Genomic DNA, 21,009 nt, shown 5'->3' on the forward strand with positions numbered 1-21,009 from the left:
TTAGGAAAATTATCATCTACCTTTTAAGGTTGTTCTGAGGATTAAAAGGGATAATATTTATAAAGCCTGATCCATAGGAAGAGCTCAAAAAATGAAGTTAGCCATTTCTACTACTTGTTATTGTCATTATTACAATTACTTTGCAAGTTCACCTAGGTAGTATGGCTGAGGAAAATGAGGCTAGTTAATAAACATTTTGGTTAATATCCCCATCACATACCTTGTAGACAGATTCAGTTTTCAAAGATTTAGGATACAATGCTTCACATTAAGTCAAGAACAATCATAAGTTATCATTTCTTTATAATCTTGAAGATATCAAAGATCTTCTGCAGCATACCTCTGAAAAAAGTTAACTGTAATTTCTCCTTTGGATATTACAGAGCTCACTATAACAGTGTTTCTCAAACTTTTCCAATCATGACCCAAACAAAGTAAAAAAAAAAAAAAGAAATAGACACACAAACTTTACAACTTCAGAACACAGGTAACTTACACAAAAGGTTCATGAAAAAATACTTACCCTTAGAAAGTACCATCTACTGATATTTTCTTTTTTACTTAATTCCACTCTATTATCCTATCCACTGTTTTAATTTTTTAATGCTATTCAAAACCCAGTAAAATAACTATAGGCAAAGCTAGAACCTAGTAATTTACAAATATTGTTACCCCTTCCAAGAGAATGGATCAAGGTTATCATTCAACTGATCCTCCCATTAAGCCATGAATTATATTAATTTTATTTTATATACTAAAAGAGTGAAACTCAGAAAGGTTAGATGAGTTGGGTTAAAACAGACTCCCACAAGTTTATGTGGGAGTCTGTTTTAACCCAACTCATCTGAAGTCTTCTTATTCTATAGTTAAGGCTTTTTATAAAACAAACATAACCCCCACAAAAACCACATTATGATAATTCAGAACACATTTTTCAAATTCCTATTACATACCAGATACTGAAATAAGGGAACATTCGACGTGATCTAGCTCTCCAGGGCTAATAGACAACTAAGTAAGTCCTAATTCAGGAAAACTAGGTGACTTGGTACATGCTTGGAAGTCCATAGTGAGTGCTTTTTGATAGCGGAAGAAATAAGCTTATTTCCACTCACCACCATCTTCTCTCTGGCCACACATTGTCTTACAAGGTAAGCACTGGTGAGAAAATACAGCATGCTGTCCTCAAACAGTATATTTCTTCACAATAAAAAGTCAATATTTCCCCCTCCTACTGCTTTCTGGCATTGTAACCCTAATCTAATTCCATCTATGAGCACCAGTATTATAATATCACCGTGTCACTGGAAGGGTGCTGTAATGCTCATTCCCTCTAACTAATCAATTACTAATTGAACAGCATCTTCTGAGTGACTTTATTTCTGAGATATCATGACTTCATAAAGACAGTCTTGGCCCTGCAAAATAATCAGGAAACAACAGACCCGTGATCTAAAACATCCCATAGTTACCAATTCAAATTCAAAATCAAGCAAAAATACCTGAATCTTTCTAATCTGTAACTTTTCCCTCTCTAGTTTTTCTTGACACACCCCTGGCTGTGTTCACTTATGACTACTTATGACTCCCCAAGCAAGCTATGTAAGTTCCTGTCTCTATGCCTTGACTCATGTGGAATTCCCCTTTCTTCCAATTTTTCTTCCTATCTGAGCTCCACTCAACTGGCATTCCCTCCATGAAATCTTACCTACTTTCCTCAACAAGAACTGATATCTCCCTCTTCTGTGCATTGTACCGCCTCTGCCCAGACACCATCCATATTCTGCCTATCATTGTCCTTTCCCACTGTATTACAATGGGAAGTAAGTTCTGAGACTTCCTATGAGGCAACAGACATAACAATATATATTCGATCTAGAAAGGGGATTACCTTTCTTTGTTTCTCCCAAGAAATGTAATTTTTGGCCAAGCTGGACATGTTCCAAACTCTCTGGAGCGATGACTTCTGATATTGCTGAACTTGTAAACTTAAGCAAGTAGCTAAGCTTTATTTTCTACAATAAAGGGTTAATAGTACCTGTTCTAATTACATTAAAGAGATCAAACTGACACCATAGGGCAAAAATTATACAATGCCAAGTGAGTATGAGAGATGATCTCCTTGGTCACAGATCTGTTCTAAGCAGAACTGTGTGGGAAATAACTGAAGTTCTAGAATGCAGACTTGCTCCTCTGTTCTTGGAACACTGACAAAACCTGCTAGTACTGTTAAGATGACACCAACGGCAAGCCTGTGTCTCCAAAATTCACTCACTGGAGACCTAAGAGTTTTTACTATTGCTCTTCTAAGCTCAAAATCTTTTCTTCTTAAACTAGAAAAGAAACAAAAGAAAAAACCAAGATTCAGGTATTGACTTACATATGGATAAATTTTCAATTTTTTAATAATACAAACATCTGTCTAATAAGAAGGGCCTATAAATACCCACCTGCCCCCATCCTGACCATTTGCCTATTCAAATCACTAATCCAATCATCTCGTTTTCATCCTTCATTAAGAGGTGTGAGATTTTCTAGGTTAAAGTATAAAGAAATATCTTCTATACCACCCGTTTCCAAAATCAAGACTTCCCCCCTCTTTGTTTTGGTACTGGGGACCAATTCTACAGCTCACACATGCTAGCCAAGCACTCTGACCACGGAGCTACATCCTGGGCCCCAGTGTCCCCCTTTTTACAGCTATGTTTTTGTCCATACAAGCACATTCTGAAAATCAACCAAATTCTTCCAGAGCGCTTGTATGCCACATACAAATTATAAACACACACCTGCAAAACGCTTTGAAGATTCTTGGTGAAGTCTTAAAATAGATTCATGAGGAAAGAGAAAAGTTCTGTGGTCTGTTTCACAGTAATGGATTTTTCTTTCTTTCTTTCTTTCTTTCTTCCTTTCTCTCTTCTTCTTCTTTTTTTTTTTTTTTTAAAGAAAAGCATCAGGCCTACAAAATAGCTTTGGGTGGGGGGCAGATCAACTTATCCCTCTTGCCCTAGTCGTAAGGATTAAATAAATGAAGTGACTCCCCTTTATATCCTTTCCATGATCACACAAAATAGAATTCAAAATCTGTGACATTAAAAAGATGTTCTAAGATTGTGTTTGTAGTTTAAGTCTTGAACTCTATCAGGAACTATTTGTATTTTTTTCATTCTCACTGGTAAGAGCAACAGGTCCCAATTTAGGACAACTTGTGAATTTATTTATTGTGCCTATTGACCCCTTCAGGCACAAAATTAAGTTTGTCCTAACACCTGTCCCTGACCCCATTTGCTACCCCTTCCCAAGTGTATGTAATCAATGATGTCAAAGCCCCTGTGGTGTTCCCCCTTCCCCCCTCTCTCTGTCTCCTCAAATGGGAGGGTAATAAATTGAGGGCCAGCATTCTGCTCACATCTCGCACACCTCTTCACTCAATCTGATCACTTTTAGAGCTGTTTGCACTGCCAAAGCCATCCATCATCCTGCCTCACCAAGCAGAAGGAGGAAAACGATGGCAAGTTAGAAAAATCTCATTAAGCCACTTTTTGCCTCAACCTCTTCACTGCTTCTTGAGAAATAGAACTTCAAAATTCAGCCCATTGGAAAAACAAGGGGCATAGAGAAAAAAGGCTGACATGGTAAAGGGCAAAAATAGCTCTAAAGTCAGTTGGTTTCTGGGCAAAATTCAAGTAACCCACAAGTTACAATATACATTTTAGACAGCAAAGATTGGCCCTCATCAAGTATGCTCAAACCCCACTTTTGGAAGGGGATACTGGAGCTTGAACCCAAGGCATTATGCATGCTAGGCAAGCATTCTGAGTGACACCCCTAGCCCTTTTTATTTTGAGACAGGGTCTTACTAAGTTGCCCAGGCAGGTATGCACCACTGCACCTGGCATTGCAACTCATTTTTATTTCCTTTCTGGTTGATTTCTAAATTTCCTAACAGGCTGTTTCATGAAATTAAAAAATAGTACTGGTTAAAATAATTTTATCTTCACCATTTTTCTCTTTTGATGACTAAATCCCATGTTAATTCTAATTTCAAAGAGCGTGGATGTACTCTTCAAAGCCCTAAGAGTCACACAACTCCAGAGGATTGAGGGCTTGTCCATATTAAAAACAAAAACAAAAACAAAACAAAAACAAAAAACCACCATGTGTCAAACCTTGAATGCTGGTAGGAGGATGTAGACTGTGCTAGTGACACTTGTCACTTCCTAGGACATCTGGCAGGGGAGAATAGACCTCTTCTTGGAGGAGGGCCTTGGCCAAGAAACAGGAAGACTGACAGTCTGAAAGAGACCTAATGTTCTCTAAGCACCTTCAATTTTCAGGTCCTACATATGACTGGTCCCTTCGAGTACTGTTTCTCATTTGATCCTCACAGAAACCCTTTGAGTCAGGCATTATCGTCCCCATCTTAAATATGAGGAAATTAAGGCTCTGATAGTTGAAGTACCTGATCTAAGATCACCAAATTATTAATTGGAAAAGTCAGGATTCACATCCACCAGACTCTGAAGTCCTTTGTACTTTTGGATTCTTTTAGATAAAGAAAAATCTTTGCAGAGGCTTGCCTGTACAGGCACACGATGAAGTTCCTCCAAGGTTAGAGGAAGACTTGTTGTTCTGCAGCCTCTGAGCCAGCCTTGCCAACAAAGCACGGTAACAGAGGTATATAGTAGAAATGAAACTAATTTTCCTACATATGGACAAGTCGATATGTTTTTAGCCCTATGTGCACATTGGCCCTCTGGGTCCTAATCACAATAAGCAGGTTGATTTCAAAACTGGAACCTTTCCTATTATAGAGGTGATTAAAATATAATCAAGCTAGAAAGTTATCCTCCCCCAAAGCCACCTAAAACAGAGCAACTCCAAAATAAAACCAATTTACATATTTTAGTCCAAATTAAAAAGTAAAAGCTAAGGATTCCCTTTTAATATACTGAATAATAAATGCACATTTATGTAAAGCTTCCTTTGGGGAACAGTTACTATGAGGACAACTTTCCCAATATTATTCATAAATATCACTTTTGTTTTGGTGTTACAGTAAGAATCTGGACTTCTAGTGGGAATTGTACTGTTTGTACCCAATGCACCAACAGAGATAATTAATGTTGAAGACATGTACAATATCCAAATTTTAGATGTGTGGTTGGCTGCATTACAAAAAGAAACATGAAAAAGGATGAATCAAATCTGGTTAAAATCACAAATTGCAGGGACTTAGTCGTTTACTCCATTTTAAGTGAGCACTTTCCTAATGAAAGTTTCATTAGTAAAGATTGCAAGTTCTCAGCCCTTCCACTACAGACTTTTAAATAGCTCTTTGAGCTAAAGTTTATCATTAGAGCTGTATTTACTACTGCTGCATCTTCAAAGGGGACATTTGAAAAAAAAAAGTTCAACTTAGACTGTTATTTTTCATGTACAAATTAGAAAGCTAAACTTTAAAGCATTTAGATTTATGGCCTAGGAAAATAGGGATTACTTGAGAAGTCACAGTCAAGGCACATCAGGGGTCAGGGCTGTTTATAACTCACATGTGTGTGCATGCACGCCTATGCACACACATGCACACAAACAGTACACAGTATCTAGATGTGCATAATAAAGTAAACCTATGCTTTCTGCTCTCCTAGTAAACTTCCAGTTTGCACATGGGAGACCAAAGGGTCACTAGCTGTCCAACAACTCCAGGGTAATAGGAAAAGGTGTTCAAAGAAGCATTTCTGTTAAAAGCAAGGCATTCATATTTCTGTAAAACTAACAGGTTCCAGCCAAATTTCATAGGCAGCTAGCTGATTGAAAGTCAAGTTGCTTCCAACTGTCCAAACTACGTCTTCCTAAGAGTGAACATCTGGATACATGGAACTGTACAGACAAAAATGTGCAAAATACCTGTGATTTCTTTCTTTGGGAATCACTCTAAGATTCTTACAAATACAAAAGAGAAAGCATGCATGCATGTGAGTTTTCTGACGAACCTTTACTCATATTTTGACACAAGCCTCAAAATTGTGTTGTCCAATCCTAAAACACCTCACCTTAACTTTATCCCCAAGTACAGGGAATTATCCTCTAATTATGTTTTTGGATCAGGGTCAAAAGAAAAAGAAACGGTGACCTTGAATTCTATGTTCCAAAGAAACACACCTAGTAAGTCCTCAACAAACAGCAATGAGATCAGTCACTACTATGAACACCGTTGGCAAAACAACTTCAAGGACTAGTTGCTACAGGAGTAGATAACAATCGAGGATGACTGCTTCATAGGAGTAGGAAAGGATTCGATGCCACAGAGTACAGAGGAAACCTCTGTGCTGTGGTGTGTTTTGCAGAATTCGCCATCTTGGCTGGAATCCTTTCTCTGCTTCCTTATATCCTGAAAAAAACCTAAACTTCCTATGGAAAAGAGATTTGTTAATTACATATTTATAGGCTAAAATGAATAACTGAAAAATTATACTCAAGTTTAAATGTTATTTCTCATACCAAGAGTTCAGGGGAAGTTATTTTCAGGAGAGGCCGATGACATATAATTTTTTTCCATTAAAGAAAAAAATCCCATATGCTAGTTTTGCATTTTACTTTTGTGGTTAAAAATAAGGCTTTATGAAAACAACAAAAGCCAAAAATGCAAGCACAACAATTACACCAACCTTAATTCTTCAACATTTTTTACTGCCTTCTCAACCAAAATTTATTGAAGGGTTCCTTTACCGCTCTAAGCACTTCTTAATCATTGTAGACAGGTCTCCACATTGAGGGGAAATTATCTCTGTGTTAGTTACAACAAGGACCCCCAATAATGAGCCTCCAAAATCCTAAGATGGCCTGGGTGAAGGCAGAATCTCGGCGCTGGGATGGAGAGGAAGAGACAGAAATAGAGAGAGAACCATCAGCCTATTAAGAGCACTGACACTGCATACACTATTTCTTAATGAATGTACAAGGAACAGCATAAATATTACCATTAAGCAGAGTGGATGTGAACATCCAAAACAAGCTAGCTGGCTGCCTGCTTTCTTATTTTTGTCCTTTTGTAACAATTTCATTTCCAAAGTGTTTGATTCCTAACACTGATGCTCCAAAGCTATTGTGAACACACTGCTTGAATACTTAATGAAGTAAACAACAAACAAAATGGCTCATCTCTGTGCCCCCAGCTAGCATCCCAAACTGGATATAATTAAAGGTGTGAACAAGCAAGCAAGGAAGTAATGAACCTGCAAAGTCAAGGTTCTCAGAAATTATAGGGCATCCCGCACTGCACCAGTTCAAATTTATCACTCATTATCTCCTCTATCAGAAAGGTGCAGATCCACATGTTGGTGCCCCTCTCCACTCTTGTCTTCCAGCTTTTTTCCCTTTTCACTGCTAGATAGCTAATTTAAGACAATTACTGCTGGTGACAATTCCCAGTCCTGCACCCTCCCCCCGCAGGTCATTTTTTTCCTCCTTACAAAGCCACTGACCTATAAAGGCCCTCTTAACCCTTAAAATACACTAAGGTTTCAAAAATTCAAGGATAATCATTAAACACACACACATTTATAAAAACCAAAGCACAGGATGCTACACAACCACTTTTCCTCCTTATTTTTAACAGTGTAAGACTATGTTCAAATGTTTCCAAAGAATAACAACATTCCTCTTAAATACACATACACACAATTTAACTCAAACCAGCTTTTTAGCTCACAGATATTGTTCGGGATCTGCACATTTATAGTTCTTCAAAAGCAGCTAAAGAAAGGTGTCTGGTTACTAATGGAAGTCTGCAGGATCTGCATATATATTTTTGGTTAAATATTTAAAATGTTGTATTTTTCTAATAAGAGAACTCTTGAAGTTCATGAAGGAAATAAGCTATTTATTATGGGAATCAGTCCTGTTGGGTTTTCTTTATATACTGTGCATCCATACAAGCATTTGGTAACACCAAATAAGGAAAACCTAAGACAGGTGGAGGAATTCAGCAACACACACACTGAGACACACACAGTCTCTCCCTCTCTTTTTCACACACATTCCCTTCCACACACCATCAAATAGATGGCGGAATGGATAGAAGGCAATAAAATGTTGACTTTACTTCTAAAAGGAGAATTGACCAATTCTGTACAACATGGCCGGTCAATTGGAAAATAGTAAACGAATAGCTTGATAATGTTACTGTCTCTTCTTACACCCCAAACTCTCAATGACATTGGGAAAAATACTGCATTGCAGCATTTGCCAGCGCATACTTATATATCTAGCATCCGCTGGCCAGCTCACCAAAAATGTACATATTACATGTCCAGGCATATAAATTAAGTGCCTGGTGGCCACAGATCACTGGAACTGATGAAGAAATTTGTCAAGGCCAAAGTACTTCTGTCCATATATAATGACCTTTATCAACACCGCCATTCCTTACTTGCGGTACACATAGATAATTTGTTTCTTCTTCTTCTTCTTCTTTTTTTTTTAATTAAAATAAAGCATTAAGATGCTGGGGCTAAATGAAGCAGCACATCTCTTCATAGAAGGAATAGTGTTTTGTCTACATGTAGGAAGAGAATCCACCCACAATAAGGAGATAAGTGCAAAGGGAAGAAATCTAACCAAAGAAAAGGACTTGCCCTGAGGAAACCTTTTCATTGTTGGTAGTAACTCTAACTTAAGAAAAACACCTCCATTCATCCACAGATTCTTTTAGAGCTATGGCATACACACAAACACATAAAGCACCTCTAGATTTGAAATTTCAAATAGATTATCCCCAACAGAAATCCCAAATTTAAATTATCTGAAGTCGAACATGTCTTTACCTCTTCGCAAGACTGAGTTTGGAACCAAACTGCACACACGTAGTTCATTTTCTTTTTCTTTCTTTTTAAAAATATATTCTACTATTACTACCTCACAACAATCTGGCCTTCCTCTCACAATAAGACCCTTACATTCAAAGGACTGAGAAAGAGCTACAAAGAGAAAAAAAAAAGTTTTAAGACTTTGCGCAAACCATTGAACAGAAGCAAGCTCATCGATATCTGGCCAGGAGGATGACTTGAATGAATAGTAGTTAGGAATGAATGGGACCAAGATCCAAATGAATGGTTAAGTTGTTTGTTAGGTTATTATTTTTTTTAATGAGATAAAATCACCTCATATATCAATTGTTCTCAAACTAAATTTTCAGCTACTTCCCTATCTATGCTCATTTGACTCTTTCAAAAATTTAAATATTAAATGATACAGTCATTATTTTGCTATGAGATATAGATTTATAGGTGTCCTACTCGTTAAAACTGCGATATAGTCAGGTGTTGTTTTTTTTTTCAGAAATATTTCTAGTCAGATGTTCAATCATTAATAAATGTACTCTCAGCCTTGTGCTTCCATAAAGGCACACCTCCACAAGCAGGTTGTAGGCATTAATATTTTTTAAGACAAAGAAGCAAGAAAGGTCAGCAGCAGAACCACGTGTCTTTTTTTTTTTTTTTTAACAAACCAAACCAAGATGACAGTTCTTATGGAAATTTTCTCCTAAGAAAAAAACTACTAGAAAATTCTCAGAAATTATAAAAAAAGGAAACTATACTAAAGATAATAAAAAAGTATCCTATTTTTAAATATGACATAGGTTTATGCATTCAAGATATGAGAACAAGTTCAAATGTAGGACCAAAAATATAAGTATATTTTTACCTCAAGAGTCAAAACAAAATATTAAAATTTACCAGGAAGACAAAACAAAAAGAAGCATCTGCAAGGAAAAAAGAATGGTGGGTGTGTGTGTGGAGATTTGCAATGAAGAGAGTGAGATTTAACAGTTCTTTCAATAGCGCTGGTTATATTTCCTAACCTTGCAATGTATTTCAGTATTTTTTAATCTCTCATTTGGGGGGATTAAAATTAGCTACCTGATTATGTGCCTATTCCCCACCCCCCCAGGAAGAAACTATAACAGATCTCTCTTTCAGTTATTTTTACACTATCTCCTATTTCTCTAAATACTCTATCTTTCAGTCCTTCTGGTACCTACCATCATGGGGAAAAGACACTAGTAGTAAAGCACAGTTAGAGAGAGAAAAAGCGAGAGATGCCTGTCACCCTACTGACACATGGGTCCTAGATGTTCAGAGACATACACAGAAAAAAAAAAAAAAAAATCCAGATTTTCACTCAGTTTCTGCCAAAATCAGATCCAGGACCAAATGCCAAATGGGAAACAGTGGCTGTGAGGGTGCAGCCCGATGGAGCCTGTAGCTGAAGGCATGGGGAGGGAAGGGAATCAAAGGGCCAGAGAATAGCTCTTCAGTTATTAATTTTAAAAGTAATTTTTACTTGGGACATAAAAGGAGAGATATAATGAACTCCTCAGAACTATAGTATCAACATTTGATTTAGTAAAAATATCATTATCACCTAACACAAAATCATCGCTTAGTGTAAATCTATTCTAATAATATTTTTTCTGATGAATATTTGCTGGAAATTTCTAAGAAATCATTTTCAGAAGCTATCAGCTGTGGGAGTTCACTATTATGCTTCCGTCAACTTCATTCAATATAATTTACATTTTTTTCAAATGGCCTCACAGGATTCCTTGCGATTTTTCGCACGTACAATTTCACAGCAGGGAAAAGGGGGGAATAAGAAAAAAAAAAAAAAGCAAGATTCCCTACCCTCCCTTCCCTTCCCCCTCTCTTCTCTCTGTTTTTTAAATAAATAAACAAAAAGAAAAACAGGAGAGACAGAACAGATGCTTAAAAATAGATTTCTAAAATCACTGTAAACCAGAGTTAGAAATGTAATTAACACCTATTTATAAAGAATAATTAAAGTTGGGCTGGCCACAAAGAACAGCAAAGATAATCGAGGTCCTGTCGCGCCCCCCCCCCTCCTTTTTTACACTGTTTGCAGTGTGTTCTCATGATAGCCACCTGCTCCCTACTCGGCTTCTCCTCTGTTCGTTTCCCCGGCAACCTTTCATTGGGTTTTCCTCCCAGCTATCGCTTTCAGTTGGGCTGCTCGGTCTAATCTTATTTGTTTTACACCCATCAAAACAAGCAGCCAGACAAAGGCAATCCTCTAAGAATGGGAAAAAGACCACAGCTTTGCTATAACGTCTATGCAGAGCGAGAAGTCTTCCCCGGCTTCTCTAGTGAAAAATAAGTGAGATGGATATGAATTTACAGCCTCCCCCTATACCCAGCCCCAAAACCCCGAGAAAGCTATTGCTGGTGAAAATTCAAAGTCAAAGTGGGCACTCGTGGCATCTCATCTTGCCATTTTGTGCCATATCTTCAGGGTCAACATCAGGCGACAGGAGCGGCACTCAAGGAGTTTCCCTGCTTCTTTTTTCAGAAAAAGATGGTGCTAAAAATAGATTTACTACTTCAGCAGAAAGGTTTTCCACTTCCCCATCCACATCCAAAAGTCCTGTTTCCCAATTGCTTCTGCTGGTACTGAATCTTACCTCCTCCACCCCTCATTTTCAGCCTTCCCCATCACTCTTAGCATGAGACTGAAAAAGAAATGTGCCTTTAACTTTAACAGTCATGAATTCTGCTGAAGGCTCACAGAGGCGGTGGACACGCCAGCCAACAGTGACGGTGACATTGTGATTGTCAAAAAAGACACCAACCTTGCTTGGCTAAAATGTGTGTTTGATGGAAAAGGCAATGTGTGTGCCTTGTGTGCATGCAATGCCATTATACTTGGAGGTGAATTCTGGTTTTCAGAGAAAAGAAATACTAATAAACACACACATACACACACACACACACACAAGCGATCAGCAGAGTGATTTACGATGCACAGTCCACCATCCTTACACACACACACACACACACACACACACGACTGAAACCTACAAGCTTCCTTCCTCTTTTCACTTACCATCTTCAAGCCATTCCACTCCATCTGTGATCAGAAGAAGATGGACCCTCACACAGTGTGTCAAAAGCGGAAAGGAACGTTATGTAAAAGCTGACATTCCTTCTTACAGAGCTGCTGCCCAGAGAAGGAAGCAACAACTCTACACGCCAGGCACCGCTACACATACAAGCCGCCTCCTCTTTTTTATGAGGTCATGACAGGAAACTCTTTGAAATACAAGATGCAGCATTTACTGAAGCCCAAATAAATCACTCTCTTTGCCGTTTTGACTGCGCAGTCCCCCAAACACAACTGCCCATCTCAACGTTCAGCATCCTGGAGCTGCCTCTCGAGGTTTAAATCTCCAGCACGGAAATGGAGAGATCCTAACCCTGCTGCATCCACCCCCCAGCCCCACAAAACCCAGGCATGTAGACAAACCCTTTCTCCCTTACAAAAAAGAAAACCTTTCTTTTGCCATGATGATCTCAAGTAACATAATCTCTTTCAACAAACCAGCAATTATTTCATCCCACCCTCCACCCTCCGCTTTTATGTTGAAGGGAAAACTGACAACGACCTGTTAAAAATGACAATCTATCTCCCCACTGCTTTTCAATAAAAGGACCTACCCGCACTCTACACAAAAGATATAGTAAATGTAGGAACCACACAGCAGCAGAGAACTAAACTCTTGTGCAAGCATAAGACTGGTCAAGGTGTAGATGCTTGTCTTCCCTCCAGCAACACAAACAACAGATTATAAATCTAGTCATACCTACCATAACCATTCTTATTGGCAAATATTGGGTCTCGCAGAGCTTCGACTCTTCTCTTAAAATTTGCAAAGGTTTCAGAATATATTTTTTTAAATGATTACTATTGTTATATATATTTAAAGATCCACAAAACACAGTGCGGATGATTATAAAGTAAATCAATTATTTTTTTGGGGGGGGTAGTGGGGGTGGGAGAAAAAGAAAAAAAAAAGAAAGAAAAGGAGCAGTGAGCTGAAACCCCCGATTCTAGGATGTAGATAAGAACAACTGAACAGAGCCTTGCTGAAATTGGCTCGAAGCTTCCCCTTTTTACATCCATTTATGGGACCATCTGTCAGCCAAAGCTAGAATCTGATTGGCTGGGGAAACGAAGGGAGGCGTTGCAACATCAGGTGCTATTTAAATTAGCTACTGCCAGATTGACGATGTTAATGATTTGGTGACCTCTACAACAACAGAGACCAGATTTCTGAACTGCTTCTTGTGTCTAGTAATTAAGGCCCGGCGGAAGCAACAACAGCCATACTTGTATTTTTACCTTTTCCCTCCTCCCAGCTCAAAAGTACTGTAACAACTGCAGGTCACTGGAGGCTTGCAAACCTTAACAGTGGGAGTGTCCTTCCTTTCCCCTGTCCTAAGGGATGCAGGATCCCATCTCTCTGATGGAGGGCTTTTCTAGTGTAGAATATTTTCAACCACCTTATCTTTCTCGACAGTTGCTTTCTAGTGAAATGCATATTTAATGATCTGCCTCTAGGCTTAAAGATACAACAAAAGCACTTTAATGTGCTTACACTTTTACATTTTAACTTTATTATTTCCCAATATTGCTGATGTTTACTAAGTAATGCTTTTTCTGCAGCTAACATGGTCAATATTTCAAAAGCATGCAAGTTTGGGATTATGCTTGCTCTGTGAACTAGGTTGAAACAAGTTTGCCTCTCGGAAAAAAACAGTCCCTGATAAACGAAAAAGAAAAAAAAAATCTGGAGGGAGGAGGGGGACTGCTGTCAGCGTCTACCTTTCTGCCTTCTGTCTGAGCTTTTCAAAACAGAGAATGATGAATGATTTATTTAAATGAATTTATTTCTCAACCTGGATAGGGGCATGATCTGAATTTTTAAAAATCCACCAAAACACATTCCCCCTTTGCTTTCCACTACTATAAAAGTAAAACATTCTTCTGAAATAAAAAACCTTATTTCATTACCTGAGCAGAGTGCTCATCTTGCTTAACTGAACAAGTGATTTTGCTTCTCTCCTTCAAAGGATGTCCTTTTCCTTTGGCCTCTTAAAAGATTTGCAAAGAGAAATTTAGCAACTGTGTGGTGCTATACCCAGTTTGTCTTCCTGTTCTATATTTTGTAACCTCTCTGCTACCCAGCTTTCAATAATATATTTTGGTTCTGCTTTGGGTTTTTCAAGTAGCTTACCTGGGAAATTTATGTCTCATACTTATGCAAAACACTAGCATCACTATTTGTTTAATTTGTAATTAAATTAATTTATTCCTCAATAAATATACAGAGATAATAAACATGACCAAAGGAAAAAAACTCAACCTAATCTTTAATCTTTGACTGAGTTATCAGTGACACAGGACTGGAGAGAGTAGAAATAAATACATGCTGAAAAATATGCTATATTTCCAGGATTCAAAGTCCAAGAATGAATGGGTTTGTGAAAAATTATTAGAAAAGAAAATAACCTTTACATTTTTAAAGATTGAAACTATTCTCTTGGGGATAGTATTTCATGAGCACACACACATAAATGTACATATACATAAACACACTTCAAAAAACACAGATACACCATAAAATAATATGTGTTAGGTACACTACATGAACTATTAGACTTGAATATAAATAAGTTCAACTATTAGAAATGAAAATACATGAAATAGAAAAGTAGAAATGTTAAAACTATAATTCCTTCAAGTGGAACAACACTGAATTAAGTAAACTTTTAAAATAATTTATTTAGCAAATGTGTAAAGTCCTATAAGTCATAACAGTACTATGGTACCTGAACTGTTAACTAAGGATGAATTTACAGGTTAAGTGTTGAAAATGGCTCAACATAGGTACACAGGGTAGGTATATATGCTTGAAACAAGAACAGAAACTCGAGTGTGATCTCATCAACATCAAAATATTGTGAAAAGTAAATATTAACACAGTGCTGACAAACACACAAATAAAAACAACTCTCTTGGAACAAAATATTTACTTGGTATTTTCGGTGCAGGTTATAAAAGATGAAATTTTTAAAAACCCTTTTCTCCCATCCACACTAACCTCAGCACACTTAGTGAACAATAAATTAACATCAGGTATATCAAAAGATATTCTTGCTATTTTTCCAAGATAATAACCGTATATTACAGTATAAATAATTAGCTGGTTTGCTTAGGCTAAAAAAAAATCCACGCACTTTGTATATTGATCACTTCTCCAAAAACCTCCACTCTAAAGTCTTTCAAAGGAATCCTCCAACAAATGCACAAAGTCCTCAGAGGCCTTTTCTCTAAAGACAAAGGCAGAATCCTATTGTTGGGAAAAGTCAACCTTATTATAGCATTTCCAATAGTACCATTCATCTTTCAGAGTGAGGGGCTGACCGCTACATCAGTGGTGTGACATTTGTAAAGCAACAGATTCTCAATATATTATCTCAAGAATCAGGCAGGCGAGTCTCCCAGTCATGCATGATTTTTTTTTTTTTTTCCTGCCACAATCCACCACCACAGAAAGAAACTTGTCTCACTCAAGCAGCTCAGGCAACCTAAAAATGATATCCCAGAGCTGTGGGGCTGCCGGCGCCGCTGTATCCCTCTTACCATAAATGAGCAGTTTCTTGACTCATTAATAACAATTTCCCTTAAAAGAAGTAATCTCATATCAGTCAGCCCCTCGCCACCATGCACACATCCCAAAGGTTGCAGATATCTCAGCATCAGTCGCCGGCAGCCAGCTTTCCCACACAGAGTCCAGATGGACTGTACCAGAAGCCAATTCAGCGTTAATAACTACCTACTCCGCGCAGTGGAGAAGCCTTACGTGGCACAATGGGCTAGGAAACAGCAGCCGGCTGAAACTGCAAATAAAAAAAAAGACAACCAAATTCTCCAAAAGCACTGAAAGGAAGAAACAGAAATGGAAGCGTGAATTGTATTTCCTTGACTTCCATGAGAGGAAAGGAAAAAAAAAATCCTTTATAAACATAGGGGGGAAAATGAAGAAAGGGGGGAAAAACAGATGCTGCCCAGAAAAAAGTGACAAAATATTACCTCATTATTTAACAAAGCAGCATTAAGCGTCCTGCTGATTTCAAACATCTTGCCACAGATTTTGTTTTAAGAGAAACAGATAGAATCCTTTGCAAAGCACTCCGTCTGCAAAGGGTTCTTCAATTTTCTTGCGCGCCACGGAACAGTCAATATATTATTTCCCTAGAGTTCGCACATTAAAACCTCTAGTCAGTGAGCTGAATTTTCCCCTTATCTCACACACAGTAGACTCCTGTTATATGTACTGCTCTCTTTGCAAGAGCAGCCTGCCCCAAACATGGCTGGTGTTTAAACTACTCTTTAAAGTAACAGTTCACTATATAACCACCAGGTGGGTAGAGTGCACAGATTCAAATGAACCATCTTAAAAGACTGTGTTTTTTTCCACCCCCCTTGGAATAGCTTTTGGGTATAGGATGTGACAAGAGAAACGCCAGCATCCTAACAGGCAAGATTGTCTCTTGCTGTATCTTGTTAATAAATAAATAAAATTCCTGCTCCCGACTTAAAGCCACCAACCAATGCTAATAAGAATTGTGAAGAATGAAACACAAACTAGCTTTGTTTCATCAGCAAAGGATGATCAAGGAAAAATACAATTAGTGCAGAGCAAGGGAGAAAAATCAAAAACTCCATGAAAATATTTTCCTTTAGCAAAATGAGAAAAATATTCACACACACAATGAAAACCTGATTCAAACGTGTGCATGATGATGAGACACACACAAGATGGAGGCAAGAGTTTAAGGTGCAACTTTTTTTTTTTCTGAGTAAAACTTTAGATTGATTTGATATGGTTCCTTATGAGAGGAAATAACAAAAACTTAAAACTAAAGACATTGAAAAAAGAAAAACCAAAAAAAATGTTAGCATCTCTTTTTAAAACATAATTATCTGAATACTTATACACAAGCATGAGAAGAAACCAATCACATATCTCCTTTACCCAGGGCTGTTCTTTCCCCCTAAGATCTGCCTTGAAGGGGAACATTTCTGTTGTTCACTATTTTGGATGTGTAGTTAACTTGGCATCTTCTTTGTACCACTTTATTTCAATTAATTTGTTCCTTTGCCAGGAATGAAGATTTTTGTCCCAAATTGAAAACTCCAAGTGATACAGGAGGGATGTTAAAAGGATATAGAACCACCTGAACAAAAATAAATGTCATTTATTTGAATTGTTATATGGCTTGATCTTAAGGGGAATCTTATTATTTATTAAAGCATGCATATACCTTTCTATATTCCCACGTGTCTAAAACAGAAACCAACAGACATGGATACCTGGGATTTTGATTTCCTGGCTGGACAAAATCAAAGCTCTGGAACTTCCACATCCTCTTGCAAACACAGATGTTGACACTGGTATTTTTCTGGCCCATCTAGGCAACATTTAGCCAGAGTGACTGTCTCCTTCATCTTTAAGTCAAGTCTGCATTACTTAATACCATTTAACCTCCTCGCATATATTAAGTTTCAAGTGACAATTTTTAACTGGGGAGTGAGAAGGAGGAGTTGCTCTCATCAAATTCTGGTTGTATGAAATAAGCTAATTTGTACACTCACCATATGTCTTAAACACTAATTAAAAAAATGTCACTTTCTTCAAACATTAAAATGTAATCAGCTTAGTAAATAAAATATTCTCGTGTTTTCTTGCCTTAGTGATAATTTAAAGGGTGTTTATCTCAAGGTAACCTCTCTATCTTGATTACCAAGTAAGACTTCTGATTTGAAAGGGGGGATGGAGATGCTGGGGACTGGGGGGAATGAAAAGAGAAAACCACTACTGTATGTAGCTGCACAAAGGAAAATAAGATGAAGGGGGTTTTTAAGGACCCATAGTCTTGTTACCCTAAGGCAAATCCAGCCAATCAATACCACCCATTGACGGTCTACCATCTGCCATGCTACCCAGTGATGTGGCTAAACAGACCTGCTCCATATGATTGTAGCCGGCTCATTTTCAGTCGATTAGGGCAGTTCCAGAGCATTCACGTGCAACAGCACAAAACTCCAAGTCAGACTGAGCCTCTCTCCTCACACCAGTCCTTCTGAGCACAGCTGCAGACATTTTCCTCCTGTTTCGGCTGTCTGGATTACCTCTACTTGCCCCTCAATTGAATTAGCAAAATGCAGTGGGAAGGTAGAGTGAACAGACAGACAGACAGACAGACAGACACACACACACACACACAGAAAATTGCTGCTCCTTCTTCACTGTCATGCGGAAATCGGGAATTCCATGTGCTCTGCCCTAATATGATTATGGCACATCATTCAAATAGCATCATCAGTGACTATGATTTGACATTTTCCTATGATTCAATTTCTTTTTATCCTCTCCCTCCTCCCTTGAAAAATAAACCTAAACTGCTGATATTTCTTTCCTTGGGGAAAACACAATCATTTGCCTAGGCAATGGTATATGATATTTAAAGGCTTTTGATAAAATTTAAAGCTTAATTTTCCTTTGTTGAATTGTGGTGCTGGTTATTGTTCTTCCCCCCACCCCGTAAAAACATTAAATCAATTCTATAGAAAAATGCAAACATATCATAGAGTCAAGAAAGATACACCAGACTAACATGAAGGAGTTTACCAGAAGGATCAGAAATTCACTGTTGAATGTGCTCTTAGAGATATATGACCTGACTATGTGATTCCTTTTTTTTTTCTAAGTCGTTTATCTACTACTGATTATGGGAAAGAGCTAGAAGAATGCTACTGTATGGAGAAACAAACAGGTATTGGTCTGCTTAAATCCCAAGAGTTCACCTGTGCAGATAAACTGACCTAAGAAGAGATTTACACTTGCTCTTTCTTCACACACTCCAAAGCCTTATGCTAAAAGGGCAGCTGAAAGTAGGTTTCTTTCCAGAATCAATGTACATTTGCCTTTTCAAATGTGCTTTGGACCGCACTCTTAAAAAGCAATATGATGTATTTCTGGAAAAGAATACTTAAAAGGATAGGAAGACTGATTTATTTACAAGATTCTCAAGAAGACAAATACACATTTATTTAAGCTCACTTATTTGGGAGGGGCAGCTGCCTAGACTTCTCACAGGTATATTCTTCACCATAGCCCAAGAAAACTGTGGGATCAATGTGAAAATATGCACATTCCTTTATTACAGAATTTGGGTCCTTTTCATATTTAGAAGAGCTTTACCAAAATGAAACAAAAACAAAAGCAAACAAACAAAAACCCTAGTTTAAATACAAATTTTAACAAATCTCAGTATAATGAGTCAATTATTTATGGAATCATTATCTATACCTTTAAAGGATATAATTTTTAATTGGTTTACTTCAGTTTTGAAAATAATTCAATTTTATTTTAAAAATTCTGGACTCGTTTACAATTCTGTAAATATCAATAAAAGAATCGGTGTATTGTAAGAGGCAAGGAAGGTACATCTGTAGAAAAAGATATAGGAGAAGGAAGAGGAGGGGGAGGATAAACAGCAGCAAAGGGAGAAGGAAGGTGAAGGGGAGGAGAAAAGAAGGGAAGAAGGAGAGGAGGAAGAAATAAATAATTAGACAAAAAGTAAGAATAAAAAATGCTATTTTACCAGGAGTCTACCAAACCCTGCATTGAGCACTTGACATGTACAACATCCCAGTAGTGATAACTGTTATGTCTAAGAATGCTTCTAGAAAGGTGTTTTCCTTATTTAAAAGTAAGATCTCTCCTCCATCTCATCATAGAGTAACATGCTTACTAAATATTTGTTAAATGAATGGAAAAAGCCTGGGTTGATTTTTTTTCTCAACTAAAAAGATAAAGAGATTTCTTTGTAACATGCTTTCAGCTGAATATGACCTCCAGATGTCTCATTTAATTTACCATTATGATCAGGTGTAAACTGAGAATGGGGGAGATACAAAGGATTAAAGCAGCAAAAATTCCCAGAGAGCAAAATGAGCACCCAATTTAGTCTCCCAGCCTCATCCCTTCTTCTTTTTACAAACCTGCCCAAACTCTTTATACAGAGTAGCTGCTCAATAAACATGGCTTGAATTAACCTCTATGACCTCAATTCCAAGCAGTGCTCACTTATGGGGAATGAATAAAGATCAGTAGTCCCACTTATCATTACCTCAAATATTTTACCAAAGCTCATTTCATTTAATTCAACTAGGACTTACTGAACAACTCTTTTGGGAAAGATGTAAGACTTAGTTTTATCCTCTGTAAAATGGGTATAATCATACTTCCTTTAAAGTTTGTTTCCACCACTGAAACAGATATATGGTTGGTGGAGGCAGCATCTATGTGATAACTGGGGGTGGGGGTGGGGAATGCATACATTAGTACTAGCTCCAGGGCAATTCCATCTTGTTGAGGAAGATATGCAAAGACTCAAAAACAATTAAAGAATAATGAGACAACAATAACTAATAAAACCTGAATGCTCTGTTTCAGCTTAAATAAACAATGCTTGCTGCATATAAACATTTACTTAGTCAAGTGGGCAAAGTTCAGTACTAAATTCTTGGTGTGAAGAATAAAAAGAGTTACAAGTCATAGTTCCCACCTTCAAGGAGTTTTCAGTCTGGCTGGGAAGGAAGGAGCTTTCCTTTTTTGTGCATGAATCCTTGTAAGGAAGAATGTGAAAGACCAGTATCAAAATCTTGTGCTGTGGCTGGTGGTAAGGACGCCAATGGCATGGCAGGGAAAGACTTTATGGAAGGAATTGTGTTTGAGTATAGGTTTCAAGAATGACAGAATTTGGCCAGGAACACTGGGATATTTCCCATAAGAAAAGTGGGGGCAGGGACCCGGAAAGGCATGTTATCAGCTCATCCTAACTAGCCCCGATCCAAGGGATCTTCTAAATCCATTCTATCCTCTGCCAACTTTTAGTTATGAACAGAGAACTATTATATGATGACTGTGAGAGGGCAGATCTTTATTCAATATGTTCTCTTACAAAAGGAGTAAAGATTTAGTATCCACCGAGAACCTGTGTGTCACATAGTGCACGGGGTGCTTTGCCTATAGAGCTTGTTTCATTTCGGAACTCTGGATTTCCAATAAAGAAACTA

At 37.7% G+C, this 21,009-nt stretch overlaps 1 protein-coding gene across 2 annotated transcripts in view; it reads right to left on the bottom strand.

Annotated features, from left to right (window-relative positions):
* Positions 1-15,621, bottom strand: part of Elavl4 (ELAV like RNA binding protein 4) — an 84,688-nt gene extending 69,067 nt beyond the window's left edge. For both annotated transcript variants that reach the window (XM_076862782.1, XM_076862781.1), the window contains exon 1: positions 15,505-15,621. In XM_076862782.1, the coding sequence (XP_076718897.1) occupies positions 15,505-15,621 (117 nt within the window). The remainder of the gene's footprint in view (positions 1-15,504) is intronic.
* Between the last annotated feature and the right edge of the window lie 5,388 nt (positions 15,622-21,009).

The sequence above is a fragment of the Callospermophilus lateralis genome, chromosome 7 (genome assembly GCF_048772815.1).
Source record: "Callospermophilus lateralis isolate mCalLat2 chromosome 7, mCalLat2.hap1, whole genome shotgun sequence".
In the NCBI taxonomy this organism is placed as follows: Eukaryota; Metazoa; Chordata; class Mammalia; order Rodentia; family Sciuridae; genus Callospermophilus; species Callospermophilus lateralis.